Below are 26,367 nucleotides of genomic sequence, written 5' to 3' on the forward strand. Positions count from 1 at the left end.
TTAAATAGCAGCTTAAATACTCAAAAAAAGATATAAAGAGTAAAAAACATCAGTTTGCAAGAGTCCGATCAGACAGCAAGAGTTTTGCCGTGGTGGGAAAATCACTGGAAGGCTGGAGAAGAGGATGTACCAGCCTGCTCTCAGGAAGCAGGCGGCGAGGGTTCTGATCTGGCTACTGTTAGTGGTCAAGAAGACTTTTTTATTTTTTTCACTTCCTTGGCAATGTATATCTCACCACTGATTATATCTCCCTTCCGGCATTGAGAAGTTGAGAAAATTCAAAGACAGATTTGAACCCAGGACTAGATAACCCAGAGAATAAGGCCAAAGAAAGGCAGGGGTGGCTCTAGGAGGCTGTATTCTAAGGCCGACAATTCTATGGGCTGCCTTGACATCTCTGAGCCTCACAGAGGCCCAAGGGCTTAACTGTGAGTTCCTCTGTGAGTTCCCCTGCCCTCACCAGGCATGCCCCTGACCCAGCAGGCAAGGTCTCGCACCTGACCAGTACCCTGTCAGTCACCACCACTCACCCAGCCACCAACCTAATGGGTTTCACCTCACTGCCCGTCTGTGAAATTACTCAAGCAAGACAGGAAACTCCTCCCATGGGAACACAGGGTTACCTGGTCCTCTTGCTACTACAAGGCATGACCCCCACGGCCCCTGCCGGTCCACTCTGTTCCCAAGTGCAAGCCGCATGTGGCCCTGCATAACATGCTGTGTCCTCCTCCCCCAGGCAGTGAGTCTAGTGACTAATAAGCTGCTGTCCATCACATCTGTCCAGTGGGGAAAGGGTTGCATTTGGGCTTCTCCCACTATTTAGGACAGGGACCCCTCCCTCACCAATAGGGTAAGTAGGAAGTAATCAGAACAGAGGGACGTTTTGAGTCACAAGCCTTTTTGGGAACATGCTGTATGTGCAAACTCTTAATACCAGCAGCAAGTCCCAGTCGCTTTTCCTTTGCCTATGAAGCAGAGCTTACTTCTCTGAACAATGCAGTAAGTTTTAAAGGCTGACCAGTATAACAAAGGAAGTGTCTTAGAGAAAACAACAGGGCTGGGTGAGGTGGCTAATGCCTGTAATCTGAGCACTTTGGGAGGCTGAGGCAAGAGGACTGCTTGAGGCTAGGAGTTTGAGACCAGCCTGGGCAACATAGTGAGACCCCCATCTCTTAAAAAAAAAAAAAAACCCACAAAAAACAAAAAACCAACCAACCAAAAAAACCTGACTGGGCACGGTGGCATGCCTATAGTCCCAGCTACTCAAGAAGCTGAGGTAAGAAAATTACCCCAGTCCAGGAGTTCAAGGCTGCAGTGGGCTTTGATTGTACCACTGGACTCCAGCCTGAGTGACAGAGCAAGACCCCATCTCTTAAAAAAGAGAGAGAGAGAAAACAACAGATGTATTTGGAAACACTCTTCTCTTATTTCTCTTCTGCTTGCAATGGCAAAATGCTGTCTCCTGGGATATCCAAGATAACGTAGCTGCTGTGATGCTAGGCTAACCTGAAAAGTGAACTACTGAAATTCTAGCTCTAGAAAAGACAGACTAGTTGTCTTATTAGTTCTATACTTATAAAAGATAAATTATCACTAGGATTACTAAGAAGAATTTTCTGTTAGATCATTTTTCTCAATTCTCCACTACAGACTCATCTACTCACCTGAGGATTATGAGGATTATGAGTTTTATGGAGCAAAATTTGCCTAGAACAGGTTGTCAGCTTCTGTGGACACAGTCTTCTACCCTCAGAAATCCCATTGGAAGAAAGAACAAATGAAGCATCCCAAGGACTGGAGGATTCTCTTCCCCCAGGGTATTCAAGGAAGACACTGGGGAACAAATTGAACAAAGTTTATTTCATCAACAATGAAAAATGCCCAGAAGGAAATGAAGCACAAGATTCAGTTACACAAAGATGAAAGCTATTGACCACTTGGCCACTTCTCATACTAAAAGAGAAGGAAATAACACGAAGTACTGGAAGTGACATTATATTGTCCTCATGGTGACAACCAGGATGGGCCTGACATAAGCCAGTCCAGGCTGTATGTGTGGCCCGAGTGCACACATGCGGTTTCTCTGGCCACTGAATCAGAACCAGCTGGGCCCCACAAGTCAGTCTCTGGGGGCTGTGATTCTGCATTGCAAACAAGTCCTTGGGTAGCTCTGAGGGTTCACCGAGGTTTGAGAACCACTAGTGTGGCTGACTCCAGTGAAACAGTCCCAACTTTTACTGCTTTCAACTGTCATTTATATAGATTCAGGCAAAGAATGGTTTTTAGAATGATGCCCGATGTAGCAAATAAAATGACCTCAACATATAGTTTATCTTTGCTGCAGTCTTTTCTCAGATGGGAAGAACAGATTATCCCTCTCTGCCACATAATTTGTTCCCTTGAGGTTTCATAGCATCCAGAAAGTTCAGGTGTTCCCATGTCCACTTCCCATTGCCTTGCCAGGTTCCCATGGAGGAAGGCTGCCCAGCTCTTGGGCCAGTCTTAGATGGGCATTTTCATTCTCCAGGTATACACAGCACATTTCATATCAGTGTGGACTGCCTACTTCAGGCCATGCCAAGGATTATAACTTCTTCTATAACCAGGAACTTCTTACACTCACCTCCAGCTCAGTGAAATTATACTAAGAGGTGATCACTTAAAGGGCACGCAGCTCAGCCCTTCCTAGACAGTCTGGGTGTCATCCCTGGATTAAGCCAGACTTCAAAGAACCACAGTTATAGACCATTTGCCTTACTTAGCCCCAGAGCCTCTTTCTTGAAATGTGCCTTATCATAACCATCTCACCATCTCCTGAGGGAGGCCTTAATCAGTTATCATTCAAAGCCTGCTGCGCTTGAAGATGTCACCCACTGAACCACTCAGTGTCCCCTCTATGAATGGATGCACATGAACATTTTCTTCAGGATCTAACCTGTTTCCCCAGAAGAGGGTAATTTTGTTTTTTAGAGATAGGGTCTCATTCTGTCACCCAGAGTAGAGTGCAGTGGCGCAATCATAGCTCACTGTAACCTCAAACCAGGGAAGACGTGTGACCTATACGAAGAGATCATCACCTCTTCCTTACTGCTTTGGTGACAAGAAAACTCAAAGCTAAAAATATAGTCCAGATTTTAGCAATTATTTAGGACCTATGACCAGTATTCTCCATTGCAACTGGGAGTAGGCTGGTGGGGTGCATACGAGAATGAGCACACTTCATCCACCACTCCCTCTGGGAAAGATTTCTGCAACACTCTGGTGATACTCATGCCTACCAGAAAGTGGGAATGTCCAACGTTTGAGACCTAGCTACTGATGTATCCAAAGCACTAACCAGTACCTGCCATCTGCTAACAGAAATCTTCATGCCCATGGTTGTTCACAGCTCTTTCCGCCTTTGCCAAGGCCCTCGCAACAGAAGCCTCAGAGGCTTTCATGTGGGAGTCATGCAGGTGTCCCTGGGCCCAGGTCTTTGCTGCTCACAGATGTCCAAGCATTGGCTAAGTGACTGGGAATGGCTGACGAGTCATGGATTGGGGAAAGGAGGGTGGGAGAGGAGCCCATGGAACTCCTGTCCACCCCAGTATCATAGTATCATAGCCCACAGACTCTCCCCAGTCCCCAGCACAGAGAGGGCAACGTGGGACACAGTGAGGATGGAATCGGGCATCATAGGTGAGGTAGGATCTGCAAACTGTACACCCGCTGGTCTTCTGCCATGGCTCAAGTGAAAATGAAAACAGAAACTGCCCTTAGGGACAGGGGCAAAAAAAGGGCTGTTCTTCCTTTGTCCAGCAGATGGCACACCAAGCACTTTCTTCTCACCTGGGAGGAAAGGGGGACTAATGGTGACTGCCCGGGGAGTGCTTCTAAACTGAAATGGGAAGACCCCATGGGACTCACGGGGCCTTTCTCTTAAAGCTATGGAGAAGAATGAGCCTCTTGGTTTGAGCTGACACTTCTGATGAAGGGAGGTGCCTCCATTCATGGCCACTCAGGGATTGGTTTGATGAGAAAACATAACAAAGTTAAAAAATAAACACAGCTCAGCAGTGTGTAAATATACAGAAATGCTATGCACGTGGCTGAGAGAAGCACAGTTAAGCAGGTGCCACGCACCCCTGGGCACTGCCCTAGACACACTCATGACAGCATCTTCATACAAAATTCTAAAGCATGGGACTTTTTGCTCATAAAGAGGCTCCCCAGCGAGCACTGACAACAGACCTGGACTTCATCTCTCAACAGCGGCAGCCAGAGGGAAGGTTAGTGGTCACTGTTCGGCATCATCCTGGACTTCCAGACATCTCAATTTACAAAAGGCTTCCAAAGCCTAACTGGTCATTAGGTTGAGGAGCTATTATTCGATATTTAAGCTCAGAAACCAAAAACAGCTACACCGACGGCACCCCAACTCACGCAACCTGTCCAGAAACATACAAAACTGGTTTATGCCACCCAGCCAGCTGCAGATCATAGAGAGGTACTTGAATAGCCAGAGGCAGAGACAGACTCAAAGCCAAGCAAAGACCCTGCAGCAGCGGCACACGGTGCACACGGCAATGCCTGTAGCAGGCCAGCCCGCCCCCTATGTGGAAGCTACTGCTTTGACGTTGTTAGATTTTATAGCTGACCTTGGGATGTTCCACCCATCACGTCAAACCTATCTGATATAGGGCTGGAAGAGACTGCTCCTTCACTTTCCCAAAAGGCAGCTAGAGTCACTAAAAGAATATCTTTTTCCTTTTAATAACAAAAGCCATCATAGCGAGTGAAGTTAAGATATATCTTGTTTGAAAGTCTGTGTACTTTCTATAACTTCAAGGTGACCATGGCTAAATGACAGCAGCAGTAGCAACAACCAACCTTGCTCTTGCACCAGTCATTGAAATTGCACTATGATTTGAAAAGGTCTCCCATTCTTTGCCTCCCACACTTCATACCCTCAAAAACAATTATCCCTTTGAAAACTCTTGTGAGAGCAAAATTCCCACTCTGAAAAGAGCAGAAGTGATTTCCCCATGTCTAGGAAGGCAAGAGTTTCTTTAGTCTGCTATTATATTCAGTGCCTTTGGGTGGCTTTTTAAATGCCTTCAGGGAAGGTTTTATTACCTTTATGCCCTTCTCTGAACCTGTGTGTGTGTGTGTGTGTGTGTCTGTGTCTGTGTGCACGCATGTGCGTGCACACGCATATGCATACATGGTATGCTGGACAAGGCAGCTGTCAGTCTTCATCGGCAGCAAGTCTCCACCTGGAGCACAGGTAGACACAGCCGCTGCACAGCAGGAGCAAGACCAGCACAGTGTGACTGAGCGCCAGGACTCCGACTGCAAAGAGGTACAGGGTTTTGTCACAGTAGTCCTGAGGCTGCTGGAAAGGGGGAAGAAAATCAGGTAGGTACACAGAAAAGACCCAGTAGTTTCCCAGGATGAACCAGAGGAAGAGGAAGAGGCTCAGCAGGAGGTGGATGTAGTATCTGTGCACATTCTGCCTCCAGGGGTATTCATCATCGTCATCGTCATCAATCACCACGGCCTTGGACAGCAGCCGCCTCATCCTGGTGGAGTCATACAACAGGAGAGACACCTGGGGCGTGGTGGGGAGCCAGGGTGGCAAGGCAGAGCAGCAAAATAGAGGGGAAGAGAGGGGATAGAAGGTAGCGGTGGTGGGGTGTTGGTAGGGAGAGAGAAAGAGGAGAGAGAGGAAGGTGTTATGAAAAGTGAACAACACACTGGAGTTACAAATGCCATCAAGCAACGAAATTTAATTTGAAGAATGAGAATTAAAACTGGCAAGAATGAAGGCATAAATTCATCGCCAGCATCCTCAGTGGTGTTTTCCTTTTAGATGTGTGAGTTGGTTTGGACAAGGGATTGGCTGGGGTAACCCATCTCTGCATCAAGGTTCAGACTGACTCTCTCCTGTATTGTGCTAGCACATTTGCACCCACACATAATGTAAAAATGACACCTGGTCCGCATGCTAGAGGACCTTGAAATATATCCCTCTGTCTTGGGAGGAACCCCTAGCAGACTTTTCCCTGGTACTTCCAGGCCATGTAACAGGCTTGGCCGAATCCAGGTACCGTGAGCCGTTTCCTCCCCACCCCAGCCCCGCCCAGCCTGCTTTCTCTCTTCTTGGAAGTTTGTACCACTCCCCATCTCAGGCATCTGGAATTCCCAAGTGGGGCTGTGGACTGAGAGTCCCTCTCAGTCCTCGTACATCTTTCAAGTCAAGAGCACAGACCCTTGTCCTGGGAGTGATACTCTTGGGGGACAGACCATCTGGGTCCCTGGTAGATGGTCCCTGACTCCAGCCTGACACGCCTTCGAAATTCTGCTGCCACTTGGTTACACAAAGCACCACGACCCACCCGACTCTAACTGGCCACAAATGCCTTTGTCACAGGGGAGCACACGTTCCCCCTGGAAATGCAGCGGTGGAAGGACACAGGTGGTCTTTGCTAAGGAATGCCTTAACAGCTCCCCGTCTTCTCTGCCTAGCAACTTGATCTGTGATGTTTTTGAAAGCCTGATCTGTGTATCTGCTCTCTCTGGCTTCCTAGGCTGCCCACCTCTCCCGAGGCCACACTCATGGCACCCCTAACCCTGGAGAGCAGGGCATTAGAAAGAATCCTTGGATGACGGAGGATGTGGCCGACTGGCAGAGGCAGGGAGAGATGCTGAGCTTGAGTGAAATGGAAGGGCAAGCAGGAGCCAAGAGATGCAGCTAACTGGGCTCCAAACTGTAAAGAGAAGCAAGGATAAAATAAAGAGAGACAGAGAGATGGGAACAGCGAACCCCAAGCTGTGCCTTGGGTAGGTGATAACTCCAGATTTGGACTTGTTCCATTTAAAATTTTGGATGGAAATGCAGGGCCTAGTGGCCCGCAGGCGGCAGAGTCAGAGCCTGGAGGTGAACAGAGAGAGGTGAGGACTCCTGGCAGAGATCTGGGGGTTACCCGTGAGGAGGTGATAGTGACTCTGGGAATGGATGTTGTACAAAAATAGACCCCGGTGCTGGGCAAAGCGCTTGACATACATTATCTCAATGAATTCTCCCAGCCTGAGGCTAGAGGTACTAAATAAACATGGGCGCAGGACCAAAACTGGAGCCATTGGGCCAAAATGTCAACAGCAATTTTCTCTGGGTGGTGAAATTTACAGATGATTTTGATTTTCTTCTTTGTGCTTATCTGCATTCTCTGATTTTCCAAAATGGAGAGTTATTACTTATGTAAAGATACAAAACCTAAGGAGAGTGGTTAGTTTAATGCTTGGTATGTGTGATCTTTAATGTCCATCCTAGCCTGGGGCTGCGTATTATCTCTGTTGCCCAAATGAGGAAACTAAGGCTCAGAGAAGTTAAGTCACTTCACTGAGATCCACAGTGAGTAAGAGAATGAGAAGGGCAGTGGTCCACACCTCTTTGACCACTGTCTACACCACAGTATACTGATGATTAAATCGGAGGAAATGAAATTGGAGGGTTCTCGCCTAAGACTTGCAGCCCGGCTGGGAGGCAGAACATCTCCATAAGAAAAGGAAAGTGAGGCCTTGGGGGAGTTCAGAGAGCCACCCACAGTAGAGCTGACTCATCCAGGGAGGGCTGCCTGGAAGAAGGGGCATACTTGGGACCCCTATGCATAAGGAGAGGTGCGAGGGTCCTCCTCTGAGGGGGAGTGGTGTGGCAAAGGTGAAGGGTGGTGGGTTTAGGGTAGGGGAAAAACCAATTGCCTGTAGTAGGTTGGCTGACGGTGGCTGTGTGGTTGGGAAAGCCCAGGTTGAACACCAGCTCGCCGTTTCCTCACTGTAAGCTGGAACTGAGAGTCCAGCTCAAGTTTCCATCACTCAGATGCATTTCCCTTCCTTGCAGGGCCCCATTCCTTGGAGGAATTCCCCCACCCACCAGGTGTCCCCAGATCTGGCTGCCCTCCCAGGACTGGTTCTTGGCTACAATGATGCCAGGAGAAAGGAACCAGCCCAAGGAAAGAGCCGTGGCAAGTGGGTCCCACTGCCCAGGCTTCCTGGAGCCACCTGGCCCCCTTCTCTCCCACTAACCTTTGAGGTTGTGAGCTCTTCCAATCAATGACCTCTTAAGTTAGCCAGAGTTGATTTTTTGTTCCTTGTAGTCAAAGAATCCTTCCTGAAGCAAGTACCTGCCTCAAAGGGGCACGGTGAGGACTGAATGAATTCCAAATGAGGGCAGAGCCGTCAGCATGGCATCAGCAAAAAGCACGTGCTTACTAGGGGTAGCAATTGCCACTAGGAAGAGTGATGTGGGAAGATGAGGGGGAGTGCAGGGTAGGCAATGGTCACTGAATCCGTGTTTTGGAAACTGTCTTTTAACATGACCCTCAGTAACAAATACATTTTATGCCAGGTCCTAGTCACTGGGTAACTGCATGTCCTTGTTGGCTTAGAGAAGTCCTGGTTTATGCTGTTGCTCTGGCAGGATGATTATTAGAGCCCCCTTGTACTCTCAAAAGTGTCCCAGTTAGGATGATAAATCACACGGTCAACTCACCCAAACACACACATGTCCATATGTAAGTATCACACAATACTTAACTTACTAGGCACTCTAATTTTCTATTTTATTTTTTAAAAAGCAGGTCACAGCCTACTTAATTCATTTCCTGATCTTCTAATGGGGCATGACCCTCAGTTCTTTCTGGTAGCTCCATGAAATGTCAGCTCACATCTCTTCAAGTTTCTCTTCATAGAATGCAATACTGTGAAGCTATCTGATGCATTTCACGAAGGATGTTGGGACCCCCTAGGCAGGTTCTGAGGTTGAATACAAACCATCATTATCACAGGCAAACTTCTGCCTCTGGGGACTCTAATCCTGTTTGCCGCTGCTCTAATGGTTATGGACTCACTGTATATTACCTTGCCATCATGAGCACAAAAATTTAATTTGGCTTCAAACGGTTTTAGATTGCCAGGGCAAACAATCAATGCTGCTTATTAGGGCCTTAGTTTGTTCACTAAAATAAATTACCTTTGGGTCCTGGGCTGGCTTTCAGAAAGGAGAAGTTTGCTGTTTTTAAGAGGAACAGACCCCACGGACAGTAGCATCTCTAAAGGAAAGTTCCACTGGGCAGCTTGACAATGAGTGAGAACAGGAGAGGCAGAGGTAATTACTGCTGAAAACGCTGCCCTTGTTTTAAGCATCTCTATGGCACTCAAACCGTTAGAGCCTTCCCTTAACACTGTGGGGGCCATGGGGAAAATGTGGCCCCACTGAGCCAAGAGCCTTTGGGTTTTCTTGGAGCTGAACAGAGTCCCAGGTAGATCCCATGGGGATGTTGTGATGGGGATGATTGTGTGTACTTGTACATTTTAGGACACTGCCCACCAGATTGCTGTTAGGAGATGGGGACATTTAACAGTGAGGTTACCTCAAACACAAAAGCCTCCTAAGGTTTGCCCCAAATCAGACGTCTCCCACGACAGAGTTGAGCTTGTGGCTACCAACTGCATATGAGAACAGCAATTTTCAAGACGTTCCTTTGATGTCTTAGATCAACAGCATGACCAGCGCCACTGGCCAGGATCTCTCCAAGGATCCCCGCACCAGAAGGCAGCTGGCAAAGAAACCCAACACTGGGTCCAAATGAGAGTTCATACTTGGCACTCTTGACTCAGTTTTCTCTTGTGTTACGGCTTTGTTTTTATGAAACCATCTTGGGAAAATGGATGCTTGTGTTTTCTGGCTTTGATATAGAAAGTGGTGAGGTGGGCTTGGAAGACTGGGAAGAGTTGTTGATAGACAGAGGCTGACCTAAGCTTCTCTTGGTAGGTGTAACATTTCTGTGGGCCAGGGATCTTGAAAACAACTGCAGGCTATGCACGCCCCTGATATTTCTTCTTCAGTTGCTTTTTCTGTTTAAACAAATGTCAATACAGCCCAGGAGCAGATTAACTACATAACCTTGAGAGTCACAGAGAAGCACTCCTACCTCAGGCATAAGAATACTTTAATAGTTGATTGATAACTGCAGCCAATTAATCCTATGTTAGTCAATTGAGAACTAGGAAGTATAGTTAAAAGCAGAAATAGGAACTGCTAAATCAAACATATTTTAACCAAATGCAAACCCTGCCTTCAACAGGAAGCTTTTTTTTCCTCAAAAATAAAATAAAATAAAATAAAATAAAAGCAGCAGCAGCAGCGCAGAGAAAGACCGTGATTTCACTGGCTGAATTCAATGGTATAACTGGCAGTCAGGGACTCCTCTGCATCAACTCTTGTCAGACCAAAGCCACAGCTTAGCACATTGAACTCAACAGCAGGAAGGAAGCTCTTGCAAATATGCACAGCCCTGGGTAAATGCCCTGCATCTGGAAAAATCTGTGTCTCTGGAGCTAGCCCCATCACTTCAGCAACCACGCTTAGGGGGAAGTTGTTTTGGCTCCCCTGTGAATAGCAGGCAAATAACAGGTGCATTCCAGGATGCCTGTGAGTTAATTTCTACAAGGACTACAAACAACAGATAAAGATACTTTACCTTTAAGGTACCGACGATGCCACCCACTAGCAAATATAAAGGAATGAGGGGCTGTATAGGGCAGTCCTCCAAAAATTTCATTCCTACATAGGGCAAACAGAAGAGGATTGAGAGAAATACATTCGAGAGCACAAAGCCCAGTTTTGAAAATGAGTGGAACACCTTCAAAAGCCAAAATGTTAATCATGCAAACCATAAGCTTGTGGGATCTGCTCAGCCTCACCAGTCACCTGATCCTCAGGAAGCTCAGTGGATTGACACCGCAGAAATGGCTCTCACAGCGGAGTGGTGATAAATACTCCCGCAGACAGGGCAGGGACCAGGTGTCGCTGCACCTTTTTTCTGGGTATTAACTGGCTATGGGTTGCACTCTGCCTTTCTGAATAGCCAGTGTATGAGAACTCAAGTTTTCAAGGATTCAGGATTCAAAGGATCCCTTTAAATATACGGTTTTCTTGATATGCTTAAAATAAGGTTCAGTTTATGAGTCACATTTCCAAAATGTGACTCTGCGTGAATGAGGTTCTCATCTACTCTGCTTCCAGGGGCCAGGTGGCAGGGAGGAGCCGCTCTTCCTCCTTGTGCAGCGAGCCCTCTGCCGTGTTAGTCACAGTCACCATATGATAACCATTGACCATGTCACTCGCTGGACCCCATGCTTGGAAACACGCGTGTACTCACATATCCTTAGCTACCAGATACAGAGTACTACCAAGCCAGCCTACCCAGTCTACCCTTTCTTAATGGTAGTTTTTCTCCCCAAAGCAATGCTCTGTCTACTTTTCTCAGGTCTTTGTTCCCTAGACCTATTAACCAATGATATGATGTGTCTATTTAAAATATAAAGAAGAAATGCCCATTTCCCTCAGGGACCAGTCTGGCTCAAACAACCAAGCTCCAGATGAATTCTAACACACACCTTTGCTATGGGAGACACTGACTGCCCAGCATGTGCCCTTGTTGGGTAGCAAGGCAGTGTGACCAGTTCTGACCAGTGGGCTGTGGGACACCTTGGGGCCAAAGCATTTATTTTTTTTGAGACAGAGTCTTGCTCTGTTGCCCAGGCTGGAGTGCAGTAGCATGATTCAGTCACAACTCACTGCAGCCTCAACCTCCCAGGCTCAAGCGATTCTCCCACCTCAGCCTCCTGAGTATCTGGGATCACAGGGATGTGCCACTATGCACAGCTAATTCTTTTTTTCTTGTAGAGAAGAAGGACTCACTATGTTGCCCAGCTTGTTCTCAAACTCCTGGGCTTAAGTGATCCTCCTGCCTGGGCCTCCCAAAGCGTGGGATTACAGGCCTGAGCCACTGTGCCCAGCCCAGGCCAAAGCATTTAAAAACTGATACATGATTCGTTGTTTGCTTCCTCTGCTTTGACCACCTGGAAACCATGGGTGGAGATGGATTGTTCTCAAGATTGAAGCAGACTGGAATATTATGTCATCACATTGCCTGAGAAGTCCCCATGCCCCCTGAGCCATGATGGAATTTGCATAAGCAAGAAATAAACTCTTACAGTGTTAAGCCACTGGGATTCCAGGGTTAATTTGTGGCTGCAGCACAGTTAAGTTACCCTGACTAACACATCTGTCAACAGAGTCCAAGAAAGGGAATTCTTACTGTAGAATCAAAGCCTCCTGTTTAAATGACATTTAGACTTTTAGCTTTGATTTGGAATTTTATTCCCTATAAATGCCTTGATACTTAAGCAGAGGGAGTAAACTGTTTTTCTATGACTACACCATATTCCATTGAAATGAACAAAATTTTCTAGGTATACAGAGAGCCATAAATTCAGGGCCCAAAACAGAGTTTAGTCAAATATACACGCTGATCCAATCATCAACCTATGGAGGCTTGTCTTTTAGTTATCTCTGATGTTTAGGCAAATTTGTTATTAAATGGAAATACTTTCCAAGTCTCAACACAGCCTTTTCACACAAAGACCTTTAAGTACTTGGTGCCAAATTTGTTGGACATGGACTGCCTTTCAATTCAAAAGCCAGCTGTGAAATGAACATTGAGTAATGGCTTAGATATCTGCTCATTCCCAATGAATAAAAACAGCTGCTGTTCACAGGAGAGTCAATCAGTGCACAGATGGCTTAAAACGATCCTAATAAATTTAATAAAAGCCATCTTTCCTCCTGTGTTCTCATGTACTTCTTAGGACCTACCTTAACTCTAGATTTTCTTTCTTGTCTGATCTGCAGTATCACGATTATTCTTTTTGGTTTTAGATCTCTCCCTAGTTCAGTTGATAACAACTACCAAATGTAGTGATTTTTAAAATATTTGTTATTGTGATAAAATATCTCAACAAAAATTGCCATTTTAACCATATTTAAGTGTACAATTCATCGGCATAATCACATGCATCATCTTGTGCAACCATCACCACTATCTATTTCCAAAATGTTTTCATCACCCCAAACACAAACTCTATAACCAATATTGCTCTAGAAGCAATAACACCTCCAAAACCCTCTTTCCGCAGTGGATGTGGTGATTTTAATATAATATCCATGGGAATTGGCTTGTGGGGTCTTGTCTCTTTTATGCAGCCTTATTGGTGGATGAATTGTTGCAGTTAAGTTCATTTGAAAGATAACTGGCTGGGCGCGGTGGCTCATGCCTGTCATCCCAGCGCTTTGGGAGGCCGAGGCGGGCAGATCACTTGAGGTCAGGAGTTCAAGACCAGCCTGGCCAACGTGGTGAAACCCTGTCTCTATTAAAAATATATAAATTAGCCAGGCATGGTGGTGGGTGCCTGTAATCCCAGCTACTAAGGAGGCTGAGGCACAAGAATCGCTTGAGCCGGGTAGGCAGAGGGTGCGGTAAGCCGAGATCGCTCCACTGCACTCCAGCCTGGGCGACAGAGTGAGACCCTGTCTCAAAAGAAAGCAAAAAGAAAGGTAACTAACCACAGGGTCCAAAGGCTAGGGTTCTCTTACCTTACAGATTTTGCATAGAATGCCCTCTGGAGAGTACCCCCGACTTCATAAGCAGGGCATGCCTAACATCTTGTGAACTCTTCTTGGAAAAACAGAGCCATATAATAAGTGTTAATTTTTGAATTGCACTGTAATAATCATAGCACCAGGGCCTGCTGAAGTGATTGAATTGTTCACTCTTACACTAAATGGCCCCAGACTACTTGGCTGTTTCAGTTCTCTGCAAACCTTAAAATCTTATCTTCTTTTTTATTTCCTGTCAGGCTGTTAGCTTTCATGTCTTACAGATCTAAGGATACTGTTTTTGTTTCCATTTTTAGTATTGTGGCTTTAGCGGGGTGGCAGGGTGAAACTTACATAACAAAAGAAACCATGCTAAAGTGAATAATTCAGTGGCATTTAGTGGATTCACAATGTTGTGCAACTACCACCTCCATCTAGTTCGAAAACATTTTCATCACCTCAAAAGGAAGGCTCCTACCCATTAAGCAATTAGGGTACTGGGTGTTTCGTTGTTGCTGTTTTGCAACAACTCCTATGCTCTTTTACTTTCTGCTCCAATATGCTGTGAGCTTGGACCTAGAACACTGGGACTGCTGAGCTGCTTCTTTTTTGTTTTTGTTTTTGTGTTTTTTTTTTTTTTTTTGGAGACAGGGTCTCAGTCTTGTTGCCCAGGCTGGAGGTATAGTGGCACGATCATCCCACCTCAGTCTCCCGAGTAGCTGGGACTACAGGCACACGCAACCACACCCAGCTAATTTTTAAGTCAAGACTTGCATTTTTTGGTAGAGACAAGGTCTCACTATGTTGCCCAGGCTAGTCTCAAACTCCTGGGCTCAAGCAATCGGCCCGCCTCAGCCCCACTAACTGCTGGGATTACAGGCGTGAGCCACCATGCCCAGCCATGCTGGGCTTCTAGGTAAATAGGGGTAGCTAGGTCCTGTACACAGGGCTCCCATTAGCAATGTTCAGGAGCATGAGATTAATTTCACTGACACGTGATAACAATTTTTAGCTACTTAAGGAGCTTCCCCCATCCTGCCCCTCCCCTGACCTTCGCTAGACCTCACACTTCTGGATTATGAGGTTGTTTAATATACGTGATTTATGGAAATATTTACTCATTCATTCAGCAAAAAAAAAAAAAATGTATAGAGTGCCCATACATCACCTAGCGCCAGGTGCATTTTTTGTATTGCTTGCAACCTGCTTCCACAAGGGAACATAGGAACTGGGAAGGGACTTTGGGAAACCTCTAGCCCAGTCACTTCCAAACTTGGGCTGGAGGGATCAGAATCATCTGGGGACAGATTTCTAAAAGAGAGTGTCTGTCCCCACCCAGATATACTGCATTGATATCTCCCAGGGCAGGGCCCAGGAATGTGTATTTTTTAAATCTTCACCAAGTCATTCTGAGATGGCACATAGGTGTCTGGGAATCATCGGGCTGGCCAGTTCTTCTTAAACACATATTTAATGTTTAAAGATTACATGCCTTGGGTCCATGCCCCAACCTGGCTGACCTGTGGCGTCCAGCAGCTCGGAAGGCAGCTTACCTATGAAGGTCATGGACAGCGGCAGAGCCAGGAAAGCACAGAGCACAACAACGAAGCACGCTGCAAGGAGAAGAAGGGGCAGGCACTGGGTTAGAAACACACAGACCCCTGCATTTCCTCTTCACTGCAGTTTCTTAAGCATCCTGTGAAACCTGACTTTCTCTCCAGTGGCAAGTCAGCAGACAGGAGGAGAAGGTCGCAGCTCGCCTGGGGCTCCCACACAGTGGATGCAAGCCAAGACTTGCATTTCTCAGAGAGCTGAACATCTCTCGTGATCACTTTGCCGATGCCAAGGCCCAGATATCCTGCAGGACCTCTCCAAGTCTGACAGCTTAAGGAAAAGGAGTTTATAAACTGCCACTGTGCCCGTGCCAGGACGCCAGAAGCTGCCGGCATCCACTGAGCCAGGCAGGATTCACCCTGTGCTTCCTGGGCGCCTGTACCCAGGGCAGATGGTTCTTCTCTTCCCTGGATAAAATTCACTGACAACTCACTTTATCACTGAAAGTATTTGCTTCACAAAATCTTCTTCCCTTCCCATTCACTTGGTTATATATTCCACAGCCCATGACATTAGATGGGCTCCTAAAACTTCCTGCTGACACACAGTATAATAGAGCTTTGAACTGGCTTGGGGTTTTTCTTTCTGTTAATGCCACCAATCCAACTTTTAGACATTGGGAAAGAACAGAGGAATGGGGGCTACACAGGCTTGGGTCCAAATCCTGGCCCTGTCACTCACTGGCCATGTGGCTTTGGGCAAATTCGTTGACATCCTGAAGCCGTTTTCCTCTTCTGTAAAAGGTGGTGACAGATGTATGCACAAGGACCTCAGGGTATGGCAACTTTTGTGATTAGGCAATTACTTCCCTGCTTTGCTTCTTGGTTTCCTCATCTGTTCTCCAGATCGGCAGATATATCTGCAGATATAGGTTTTGCTTGGCCAGCATTTTTTTTTTGAAAGTGTGAATTTGAATGCCTCTTGGGTAGGCCTGCCCCCCAGTTCCCACTGTCAGAGTCTTGACAGCATCACACATCTGTGCTTTCTGCTGAGTCCTGTTGTCATGCTGAGAGCAGAGGATCTCTGAGTGAACGTCATGGTAGCTTCTGTAGCATCTCCTCCTTCCTCTCTAGGTCATCACCTTAATTATTTTCAGGTACCCCCACCTCCCTACCTCCCCATTCTCCTGTGCCGTTTATGTGCTCTGGCAGAAGCTGATCCCACCCTGGCCACAGAAAAGGGCATGAAGTTTCACCCTCAATTAACCAGCAGAGCCCCACTTACCAGATACGTTATTAGTGGATGGGCTCATGACTTATATTGGGAGATTTACTGAGAGTCAGGAAAAAGCTTTCTCACTCTGCTGACAGAACTTCCAGAAACAAGGTTTCTCCCTCCCTGGCCACTGGTGAGGAATTGAATTACTCTGGGGGTGGCTGGCAGCCTTCTTGCCATCATGAGGGGAAGCCAGCCTGCGAATGAGAACAACGCCCTGAGAGGCAAGAGAAGAGGTAAAAAGAAACTGGGTCCTCAGTGACATTCATCACCCATGGAATCACACCACCCTTGATGCTAAACTACTTCTGGACTTGCCATTTATAGAAGCCAATAAATCCCCTTTATTACTTTAGCCAGCTTGAGTTGGGCTTTCTGTATTTATACAGAGCCCACTGTACCTGGCTTAATCTGCAAGGTCCTTTGTGGTTTTGAATTGTCAAAGATCTAGGATTTATCTGGGAATTTGTCTTCTCTAGAGAAGAGCTCTAAGGCTGCAAGTGCCTCTGGCCGGGAGCCTCACGTGCACACCACCAAACGCCAGCTCTGATCTTGCTACCCACAGCGGGTAGGGTGCACAGGGCAGGGTGCTGCCCCTCTCTCAAAAAGACCCCAGAAGTTGCCCTCCATGCCCACCTTGACCTTCACCTCCAGGAAATGATGATGGGGGCAGGCATGCAGAGTGATTTGCCCCAATTTCCACTCCTCCCCTCAAACCACCCCTGAGTTGTATATAATGCTATCACCAGAGCCAGCTTCAAAGGCGTGCAACTTAACGGCCCCAAGCATCTGGTTTGACGCTCTTCTGTTGCCATCTTGAAATTCTAAATAAATTTCTCTCGAAATCGTGTATTGTAAGTGAAGTTGGACAGGACAGTGAGGAATACGTGTGAGCAGAGGGAGCGTGAAATGCTCATGTCTGCTGCCCTTTACCGCCAATATTCACATTTACTCCGCAAGACTCAGGGCCAATATGAGGAAAGCGTGTTGTGTCTTCAACTGAGTAAGCAGGGGGCTGACAGTCCTGAAAAGATTTACTTCCATTTGAATCAGAACTTGCTTCAGATGCAGACAGAAGGCAATGATGTTCTAAGAAACAGGAACAACCAAGGAACTCCACCAACCCCTTTCTGACCCCTAAATTAGTATACCTTGTCCTCTCACAACTTCCTCACCTATCTGTGAGCAGAAGGTGGAGAATGTGGGTAGAATACACCCATATCAAGAAGCAAAATGAAGACTTGTTAGTTTTATACAATGTTTCCAACGTTCCGATAAAAACAAAATGTGTATAAGAGCTATTAAACTCAAGTTGTGTCATTTCAGTGACTCAACATATGAGTTAAATGCTCTTAGAGTTGCATTTAAAACTGACATTATGCAATATTAAGATGAACGGTAAAATATATACTAATAATTACACATTTTGATTTCCCCCTACTTAAAAATGATATTAAACAGCAAATAAAAAGGCCAAAAGAGAGACTGCAGAAGAAAGGAAAAAGCTTTTTATATTTTAGTCCCTTGAACAGTGCTTCTTTCCTGCTTTTTGAACAAGGTGCTTTGCATTTTTGTTTTGCTCCGGGGCCCTGCTGGTCACGAGTGACACAGTGCTGCTGGCAGGTGTGGTGAATTAGAGAGAATGTCAGTTAATCTAGCCACATCGGTTTTAATTCTCAACTTAGAGTGGGGGTCAAGGAAGAAATTTCTTGCTGGCAAAGGATAGAAAGTCAAGGGGTCGATGAATCCTATTCTGCATTTTTGACCTTGGAGCTTGTTACAAGGATGATAAAAAGTGATCAGCATGCTGAAAAATCCTTCCCTGTGCTGCAAGCTTGAGGCAGATGGTGCCACCTGGCCACATATATAATCCAGGCAGTGAGTGACACAAAGAAATGGAGCAGTCCCCAAGGAGGCACCTGCCACCCAAGCTTCCTACTGAAGGGTGGCAGAATATGCCACCCCAAACTCTGCAGCTGTGGCATAAGGGTTATTTGGAGCTAAAGGCACTTATAAAATAGCAGATGGAAGAAGGGTACCCTGACCCTCCCCTTTTCCTTCTTAAAAGTGGGAAACAAAAGCCCCACATAGAGGATGTCCTCCCTATACCAAAGGAAAGCACCATTCTTATCACCAAGGATGGGACATTGAGACCAAGAGAATTCTGTACAAACAGATCCTGTCAAAATCACTCTTATCTTCCCTTAGCCTCCCCACATAGTTTGGTTCCTTTTCTGCAATTACCTCTCTTTGTTCAGCCACGTACAAAAGCATTTGGGTTTTGCTATTTCTTTGGGTTTCCACTTCTTATGAAGGCTCTTGTGTCATGTAAAACTTGCACTAACTTAGTGTGCTTTTCTCCTGTTAATCTGTCTTATGTGAGTTTAATTCTCAGGCCCAGCTGAAAAGCCCTAAGAGTGGAGAGGTAAAATGTTACCTCCTCTTCACTACCTCCCAGCAGGGCTGAGAGAGATGGCCAGGGCCAGAACATTCTTAATGACTACCTGGAGGAGGCTGTAAAGACTCACCACCTGCAGCCATGCAGCCAAGCCACCTGAGTCACAGCCCACTCCGCTCCTCATTACCTGCAGCATGGACTGCAGGACTCTTAACCTCTGAGGTTTCAATGTCCTCATTGCAAACATGGGCACGATTACAAGACTTTCCTAACAGACTTGTCAAAATCATCAAATGTCATAATCCGCATAATCTGTGTAGGGCACTAAACGCAGGGTCTGGCACATAATAAACACCGATAAATGCTGGCCATTATCATTACTATTATTATTTTCCATTCCTGATGGAAGGAGACCCAGGCTTCCCCTTTATTTCAGCCCCCACTTCGGAATCAAATGAAGAATCGAGAAAACAACAGGTGAGGTATACACTGTGGTTCTCATGGTCTCTGAGCAGAGATGAGGCTGTTCTATACCTTAACTCCCAAGTGGATGCGGCCTTACTCCCTGGCCCTGTTCTCAGGCTGTGCCCTGGCTTCATCCAGTGAGTCCGCTTCTCTGGATCACCACTCTAGGTCTAAAGAGGCTCACTCTTGCTTGAGATCTAATGAGGCTCACCCTTGCTCGAGGTCTAATGAGGCTCACTCTTGCTCGAGGTCGAATGAGGCTCACTCTTGCTTGCTGCACCTCAGAGCCATGACTCTCAGGGTCTCGATGGCCGCTCTAGATCTCACAAACCAGGATCAGTACAAATGGCGCCTGGGAATCTGCATTTAAAAGCAACTTCCACCCTGGCATGGTTGCTCACACCTGTATTTCCGGCATTTTGGAAGGCTGAAGCAGGTGGATCTCTTGAGCCCAGAAGTTTGAAACCCGCCTGGGCAGCATGGCAAAACCCCGTCTCTACAAAAAATACAAAAATTAGCCAGGCATGGTGGTGCGCCCATGGTCCCAGCTACTGGGGAGGCTGGCTGAGATGGAAGGATCGCTTGAACCCAGGAGTTCAAGTGTGTAGTGAACCATAATCCCGCCTCTGCACTCCAGCCTGGGCAACAGAGCAAGACCTCATCTAAATAAAATAAAATAAAAGCAACTCTCAGGTGATCGTAGCCTGTTTCTGTAAGCTGGCTAGAGAATCTTCAGGGGCTTCCTACAGCTGTCTGCTCAGCATGGTGTGAGGTGCTGGGGTTGGGCTAGGTTGTAGGATCCACGGGGATGGAAATCATCAGCAGTTACCAGCACGAGGCCTTCTTTACCACTTGGTCCTAATAAAGACACCCAAGCCACAGTCAGGAATTGGGGAGCCCCACTCTCGCCTGATCCCCCTGCCTCCTGAGGCATCTGGTTACCCACTCCTCAGTCTTTGGAGCTCTCTGGAACAGAGGCTGAGCTTCCTGGTGATGCCGCTGTTGCGATGGCAGCAGCTTGACAGCAGTGACCACCACTAGTTAATACTGTCCTGCCTTCTGGTCTATTGAGCACCAATTCCAATGCAACTCAGAGTGCCACATTCTGGCTTCTGATGCCATGAGAGTCTCCATCTAGAAAGTCAGTTTGAAAGAGCTGGGTGAAAATAAACTCAGCTTGAGGGTCCAAAGGAGAAAATAATTCAAAATTAGAGCAATAGTGGGAGGATATTAGAATCAAAACGTTGGAGTCAAGTCACTCTTTATGCTAATAACACAGATAAGCTGATTCCTGACTTACTGAAGGTTGGGAAAAGACAGACTATTGGGAAGGGTGCCCTCCTCAGGGTGGCTTTTGGGTTGCTGGCTCTGGATCCTCACTCCCCTCTTGCAGTGCATTTCAGGGTGGGCTGCTCTCACGACTGCTGATTGCTGCTGCCCGTGATTGTCAGAGGGAGCAGCTCGGTAGCAGGTGTTAAAGATACGCTGCCATCCGGTTATCAGTCAAAATAGGTAGCTGGGAGAATTCAATGCATTTTTAAATGGGTAATCTTGGTAGGAAAAGTGGGTAGCTTTTGGTCTGTTCTCAAGGATCTCCAGAGTCTGTTTCCTATGAATAGCAAGTATTAATATATCCCCAGATCTTTTGCTTACTTTAGTGCAGAAACTGAGACTGGGACCCAGCAGTTTTTCTCTGCAACACCATCCTTCGGGGCTCCACTGAGCTATCAAATACCCAGAAGGCAACTGGCAAAGAGTGCAGGAAGAGAAACTCAAACTAAACTCCTCTTTCCAAACTGCCCTCTCCACCTCCCTGTATCTGTAATGGTGCCCAAACCCCAGTCACCCAGACCACTTCTGCCCTCTCCTGGTATGTTCAGTCATTCTGCCTCTGCCTCGTTTCCACCCACCCCTCTTCTCCAGCCCTGCACAAGCACCCTGCATTGCCACAGCCACCCACTAATCCCCAGAGGTCACAGCCAATAGCAATTTGCATGAGGGGGTATTTTTATTAGCACTTAATCCACTTTGAATATAGATGAACTTCTTTATAGATATTCAGCTATTCATTCTTGCATTCGACCAAGGTTTGGGTAGATGCAAAGTGAGCATGAGAAGCCTCGGCAATGCGGACTTCACCACCTCTTAAGGGAGATGAGATGTGCACTCAAGGGACAGTACAAATCAGTGTGTGGAAGGGACCAGCAGGGGCAGCGCACAATGCAGTGAGGAAGCCTGGTGGAGGAAAGAGTCCCCAGGAAATCAAGGAAGGCCTCAAGGAGGAGGTGATATTCGTACTGGGTGTTGATGGATGGGTAGGATTTTTGACGGGCTGAGTTGTGGGGAGATGGCTTTTCTGTCAAAGGAAAAAAGCCCAGAGGAAACAAAAGATTTGAGAGACAGAGACACTCAGAGTGGTTTGGGGGAGTGGCAAATCATGAAATGGAGCTGAGCGTCCATCATCCATCATAACAGAGAAAAGAGAGATCAGATGGAAACTAGATAGTCAGAAGAGAGGGCATTTCTGTTTTGCATAAGGGTATTTGGATTTTATTAGGAAGATAAAGAGAGTTGTAGGGTTTGCAATTGGAAAGCAGCTATCAAATAATCATCAATAATATCATCAAATAATAATCAAAGCTGAACCTTTGGAGAAAATGAGGACTAAAGGGGGTGGCTCTCGGAGTGAAGAGACCAGCGAAGTGGCTGTTGCATAACTCAGCCTGGAGAGCAATTGTGAGGGTCCAGGAGCGCCTTGAGCACCCATTAGGTGTGGGAATGAAGGGAAGAAAGGAGTAAAGAATGACTGAAGTGCAGTGCTCGGGTGACAAGAATGGTGGAGGCACTGACGGAAATGTGAGGGACAGAAAGAGGAGGGGCTTTAGGGAAAGGATGTATTCGGTTCAGAATTCACTGCATTTAATGTGCCAGGGGAATGAACTGGAGTACGGGTTTCTAAAACCACCTCCACTGCCTGCTTTTGAGATTTTCAGTTGTTCATGTAACAGGACGAGTTAGTAAGAAATATTGGACCCTTCCACAATACTGATGTTGCCATCTCTTTCTCTGATCCCTGAAAAGAGAGGGCAACCTTGTGCTTCTTGAAGCCCACCAAGAGCAATTCTATGGGATTGTCCCAATAAAAAGGGATGCAGGGGAGTCCCCCAAAGAGAAGGAGCAATGAAGAGGGGGCTGCTGAGGGTGGAACCTTGGGTTGGTGGCCCCTTCCCTGCAGTGTCCAAAAGGAATTGCTACTAGAAGCACCTAGGGAGGCGGCACCAGGTCCCCAGGCTCGTAAAGACCCCGACATCTCAAGCTTGACACCGGTGCTGACCTGATAGCAAGGACAGAGCGTGCTGCTGTGCAGTTTGTGCAGAGAAGAGAGGGCCTGTGTGAGGCTACAGGGCTGAGTGAAGGTTGGAAATCCTCTCGCTTGGAAGAGAGGCGCACTTTTCTTCCAATAAAAGCACCGTCTACTACTAAACTGTGTCCTGGAAGCTACCACTGCCGGGGGCCACCTTTTAAACATTGCACAAAGGGTGTGTAGAGGAAATAATGGCTTACCACAGAGCAGGAGCACACCCTGCCCCAGACCCCCAGGAGAGGAAAACGTGATCCCTCCTCTCCAACTCCCACACTTGAATTCTCGTGTGACCCACAAAGCCCAGGGTTGATGTTCCTGGTACTGTGGCAAGTAGGAGCTCAGGGTCAAATTAATTTTATTTAAAGAGGAAGAAGTTTTGAAGTTTTAAAAGTACATTAAAAATAAATTAATGTGCTATATCTCCTGGCCAGAATTGTAGAATAAAATCTACCACTCTCTGTTTAGTATGTTGAGTTGTGTAAATTTCTCTCAGAGCTGAGGGGCTGCAAACACCACCTACAGTCACGGTTCCTTCATCCAGGCCTGAGCAGAAGGTCTTTCTCCTGGTGTCCCCCTTGAACATGGACTTTGCTGCGCCCTTCTCTGCTGCTGTCTCCAAGTGGAGTTGAAGGGGACTTCCCAGGACCCCCTGACAGGTGCAACAACCTGGGTTCACTGCACTTGTCCGTTTAATTGAGTTATCCTATGAGGGCTAGAGCCCTGCACACACTGCACATGTATTCATCAAGATTTCACTGCTGCCCAGTGATGAAAGTGATCCTCCAGGGTGGCAGCAGGCCGCAGGGAAGCAAATGTTCTGCAGCAGAGAGCTTGACAGAGAGAGTGCCAGATGGGGAGGCTGAGAGCCAGGGCTGCACAGTGGCCCAGGAGAGCTCCAGAAAGCTCCCCCAAGTGGCTTGCTGGGGTCTGAGAGCACGGAGACCACCCTACTCCCTGGATGAACGCCCAGATAAACAAGCCACTCCTCTGAGGCCACCACCACTTAGCAAACTCCACATGTGGATAGGGACAGCACCAACCAATCTAAGGGGGATATCTGAAGATTGTTCTTAAAACATAAAATAAAAATAAAACTTTTATTTTCTTTCTTTTTTTTTTTTGAGACGGAGTCTCACTCTGTCACCAGGCTAGAGTGTGCAGTGGTGCAATCTCGGCTCACTGCAACCTCCACCTACCGGGTTCAAGCGATTCTCCTGCTCCAGCCTCCCGAGTAGCTGGGAATACAGTCACGCGCCACCACAGCCAGCTAATTTTTTTTGTATTTTTACTAGAGACGGGGTTTCACCATGTTGCAGGATGGTCTCGATCTCTTGACGTCATGATCTGCCCGCCTCGGTCTCCCAAAGTGCTGGGATTACAGGCGTGAGCCACTGCACCCGGCCAAAACTTTTATTTTCTAATTACATAAATATGTAGCTTTATAGGAAATGTGGAAAATGTAGAAAACCAGAAAGAAGTAAATTTAGAAGTCATTTGAAAGGAAAACACTATAGTATATGCATTTGCATCTATGTACTATTTTATCAGGTCTGGGATCACGCCAAGGAGGCCAATTTTTCCCAGCCTAAATTCTAAAAGACATATTAATTATGAAAATTCTTAAACATTCATACAAATACAAAGAGTAATAGAGCAAACATTCAGATACTTGCCACTCAGGTTTCCATCTGCATGCTTTTTAAGTTTTTAAATTTTTTAATTGGAAATAATCCCAGTGTGCATTTCCTGGGGATAGTCTCTTATTAATATAGTACCTTAGTACAGTCGCAGCTTCTTAAATTTACATTGATACAATATTTTAATCTGCCATCCATATTCCAATGTTGATGACCTAATAAAGCCCTTGGGTCCAATCTAGGGTGAAGTATTGCATTTTGTTGTCATGCCTCCTTTGCTTGCTATGGTTTGAATGTGTCCCCCAAAGTTCATGTGTTGGAAACTCAATCCCCAGTGCAAAAGTGTTGGGAAGTGGAGCTTAAATGAGAGGTGATCAGGCCCTGGGAGCAGAGTAAATGAGTTCATGTCATCACTGGAGTGGGTTCATTATAAAAGGGGGAGTTCAGCCCTTTTTCTCTCACCCACGTGCTGCCTTCCTCCATGGGATGACACAAGAAGGCCCTCCCCAGCTGCCGGCCTCTCATTCTTGGACTTCACAGCTTCCAGAATGATAAGCCAACAAGTTTCTGTTTGTTATAAACTACCTAGTCTGTGGTATTCTGTTATAGCAGCACAAAATGGATTAAGAGACCTCCCTCAAATCTAGAACATTCTCATCAGCCCTTTTTGTTTTGTTTTCTAGGATGTTTACATTTTTGAAGAATACAGTCCTCTCTGCTGTTTTCTAGTAGAACATTCTTCACCTTGTATTTGACAGATGTTCCCTTGTGTTTGGACAAAGGCTGTGCATTCTTGGCTGGATTACTGCATAGGTGACGGCCACCTGTCCCTCACTGGTAATGTTCACTTTAAACCCCAAAGTGTGGCCCACTTTCTCCACTGTATGATTACTATTTTATTCCTCCCTTGCAACCAAGTACTGCTTGTCATCAAAATTTCCTCTTAGATTTAGTGTCTATTGATGATTCTTGCCTGATCCAACCTTTATCTGAGGGGGCAGGTGGGAGGAAGTAGAAGTCTAGGCAAAGAAACACATGTTGGAAGGCCCAGGGGGAAAACAGAAGCTGGTGTTCCTAGGAAACCTAAAATGTTTTTGTCTGGCTGGATTTTCCAGAGTGAGAAGGGAAGAAGAAAGAGTGATTCAAGGGGTAAACAGGGACCCAATCACAAAGGGTTTCACAAGAGAGCAAACGCTTCTGTTTTATTCTGCAGGAATGGGGAGTCACTGTGCAGTGAAGGACCTTCCCAGAGGAGGTGCTGAGGGGATGGGCAAGAGGCAGCAAGAACACTTAGGAGGCCTTGCCATTGTGCTGGCTGAAGACGGAGTTATTCATACAATGAGGGCAGAAATCTCAGCAATCAAGGAGGCCATCATTAGGCCAAGGTTGGCCTGGACCTTGACCTGCAGATTTACAGTGCAGCCAGGAAACATCCCTTTTTCTGGGAAACCCTGAGCATAACACTTCCTCTCTTGCCAACCTGGTGTTGCCATCAGCACTTCTGTTGCATAAACAGGTAGGATGTGTGTTGGGGGAGGTGGTGGTAACTAATTTCCCGAAGATGTAGAGCAACAATATAGCTGATGGTGTCTCCTTTCCCTGCCGGCAGCAAACCTATGAGTTTTCATCCTGCCAGAGCATCAGAGGCCCTGGGCAGAGACTCCAGCACCACTGTCCCACTCTGGCCCCCACAGCAGTAGGTGTGCTCCAGGGATGAAAGGGGGGTGGCCCTTAGAGATGTCCCTGGGAGTAAAATGTCAGGGCTGTGCGTTAGGAGAATGAGATGGGCACTGGGCCCATCAGCGAATGGAGAAGGTCAGTTGTATCTGGGAGGTGGCTCTTCACTCATTTACCTGCTTAGTCAGCCAGTGCCTATTTATTGAGCTCCTACTGTGTGTCAGGCACTGCTGGAGGTGCTGGCATGCAGCAGTGCGGGAAACGTCATGGGAGGAGAAGTGGGAGGTGGACAGTGTGTGCTAGGACATGGTAAGTACAGGTAAGGAAAGGTGCCCAGGCACCCATCTGTCAGCCCCTTGTTCTGCTGACCCTCCACCTTAGTCCGCCACTACCCACTGACTGCAGCTTCCTGATATTAGTGCCTGGAGATGAGTTGCTTAAGGCTTCCCACAATGTTCCCTTTATCCACATTTCACCTGTAAAAGTTAGACCATACATCTCACCATGATGTAAAAGC

General features: G+C 46.7%; 1 protein-coding gene across 4 annotated transcripts in view; it reads right to left on the bottom strand.

Moving 5' to 3' along the window:
- Positions 1-1,839: 1,839 nt before the first annotated feature.
- TMEM272 (transmembrane protein 272) overlaps positions 1,840-26,367 on the bottom strand; it is a 124,555-nt gene continuing 100,027 nt past the window's right edge. For 2 of the 4 annotated variants that reach the window (XM_034936755.3, XM_014347438.6), the window contains exons 3-5: positions 15,034-15,093; positions 10,521-10,603; positions 1,840-5,590 (exon numbers count right to left, since the gene is read on the bottom strand). In XM_034936755.3, the coding sequence (XP_034792646.2) occupies positions 5,228-5,590; positions 10,521-10,603; positions 15,034-15,093 (506 nt within the window). In that variant the 3' untranslated portion in view covers positions 1,840-5,227. The remainder of the gene's footprint in view (positions 5,591-10,520; positions 10,604-15,033; positions 15,094-26,367) is intronic. The other 2 variants (XM_055096816.2, XM_034936757.3) reach the window with 1 other exon arrangement.

This window comes from Pan paniscus, chromosome 14 (assembly GCF_029289425.2).
Source record: "Pan paniscus chromosome 14, NHGRI_mPanPan1-v2.0_pri, whole genome shotgun sequence".
NCBI classification, from domain to species: domain Eukaryota; kingdom Metazoa; phylum Chordata; class Mammalia; order Primates; family Hominidae; genus Pan; species Pan paniscus.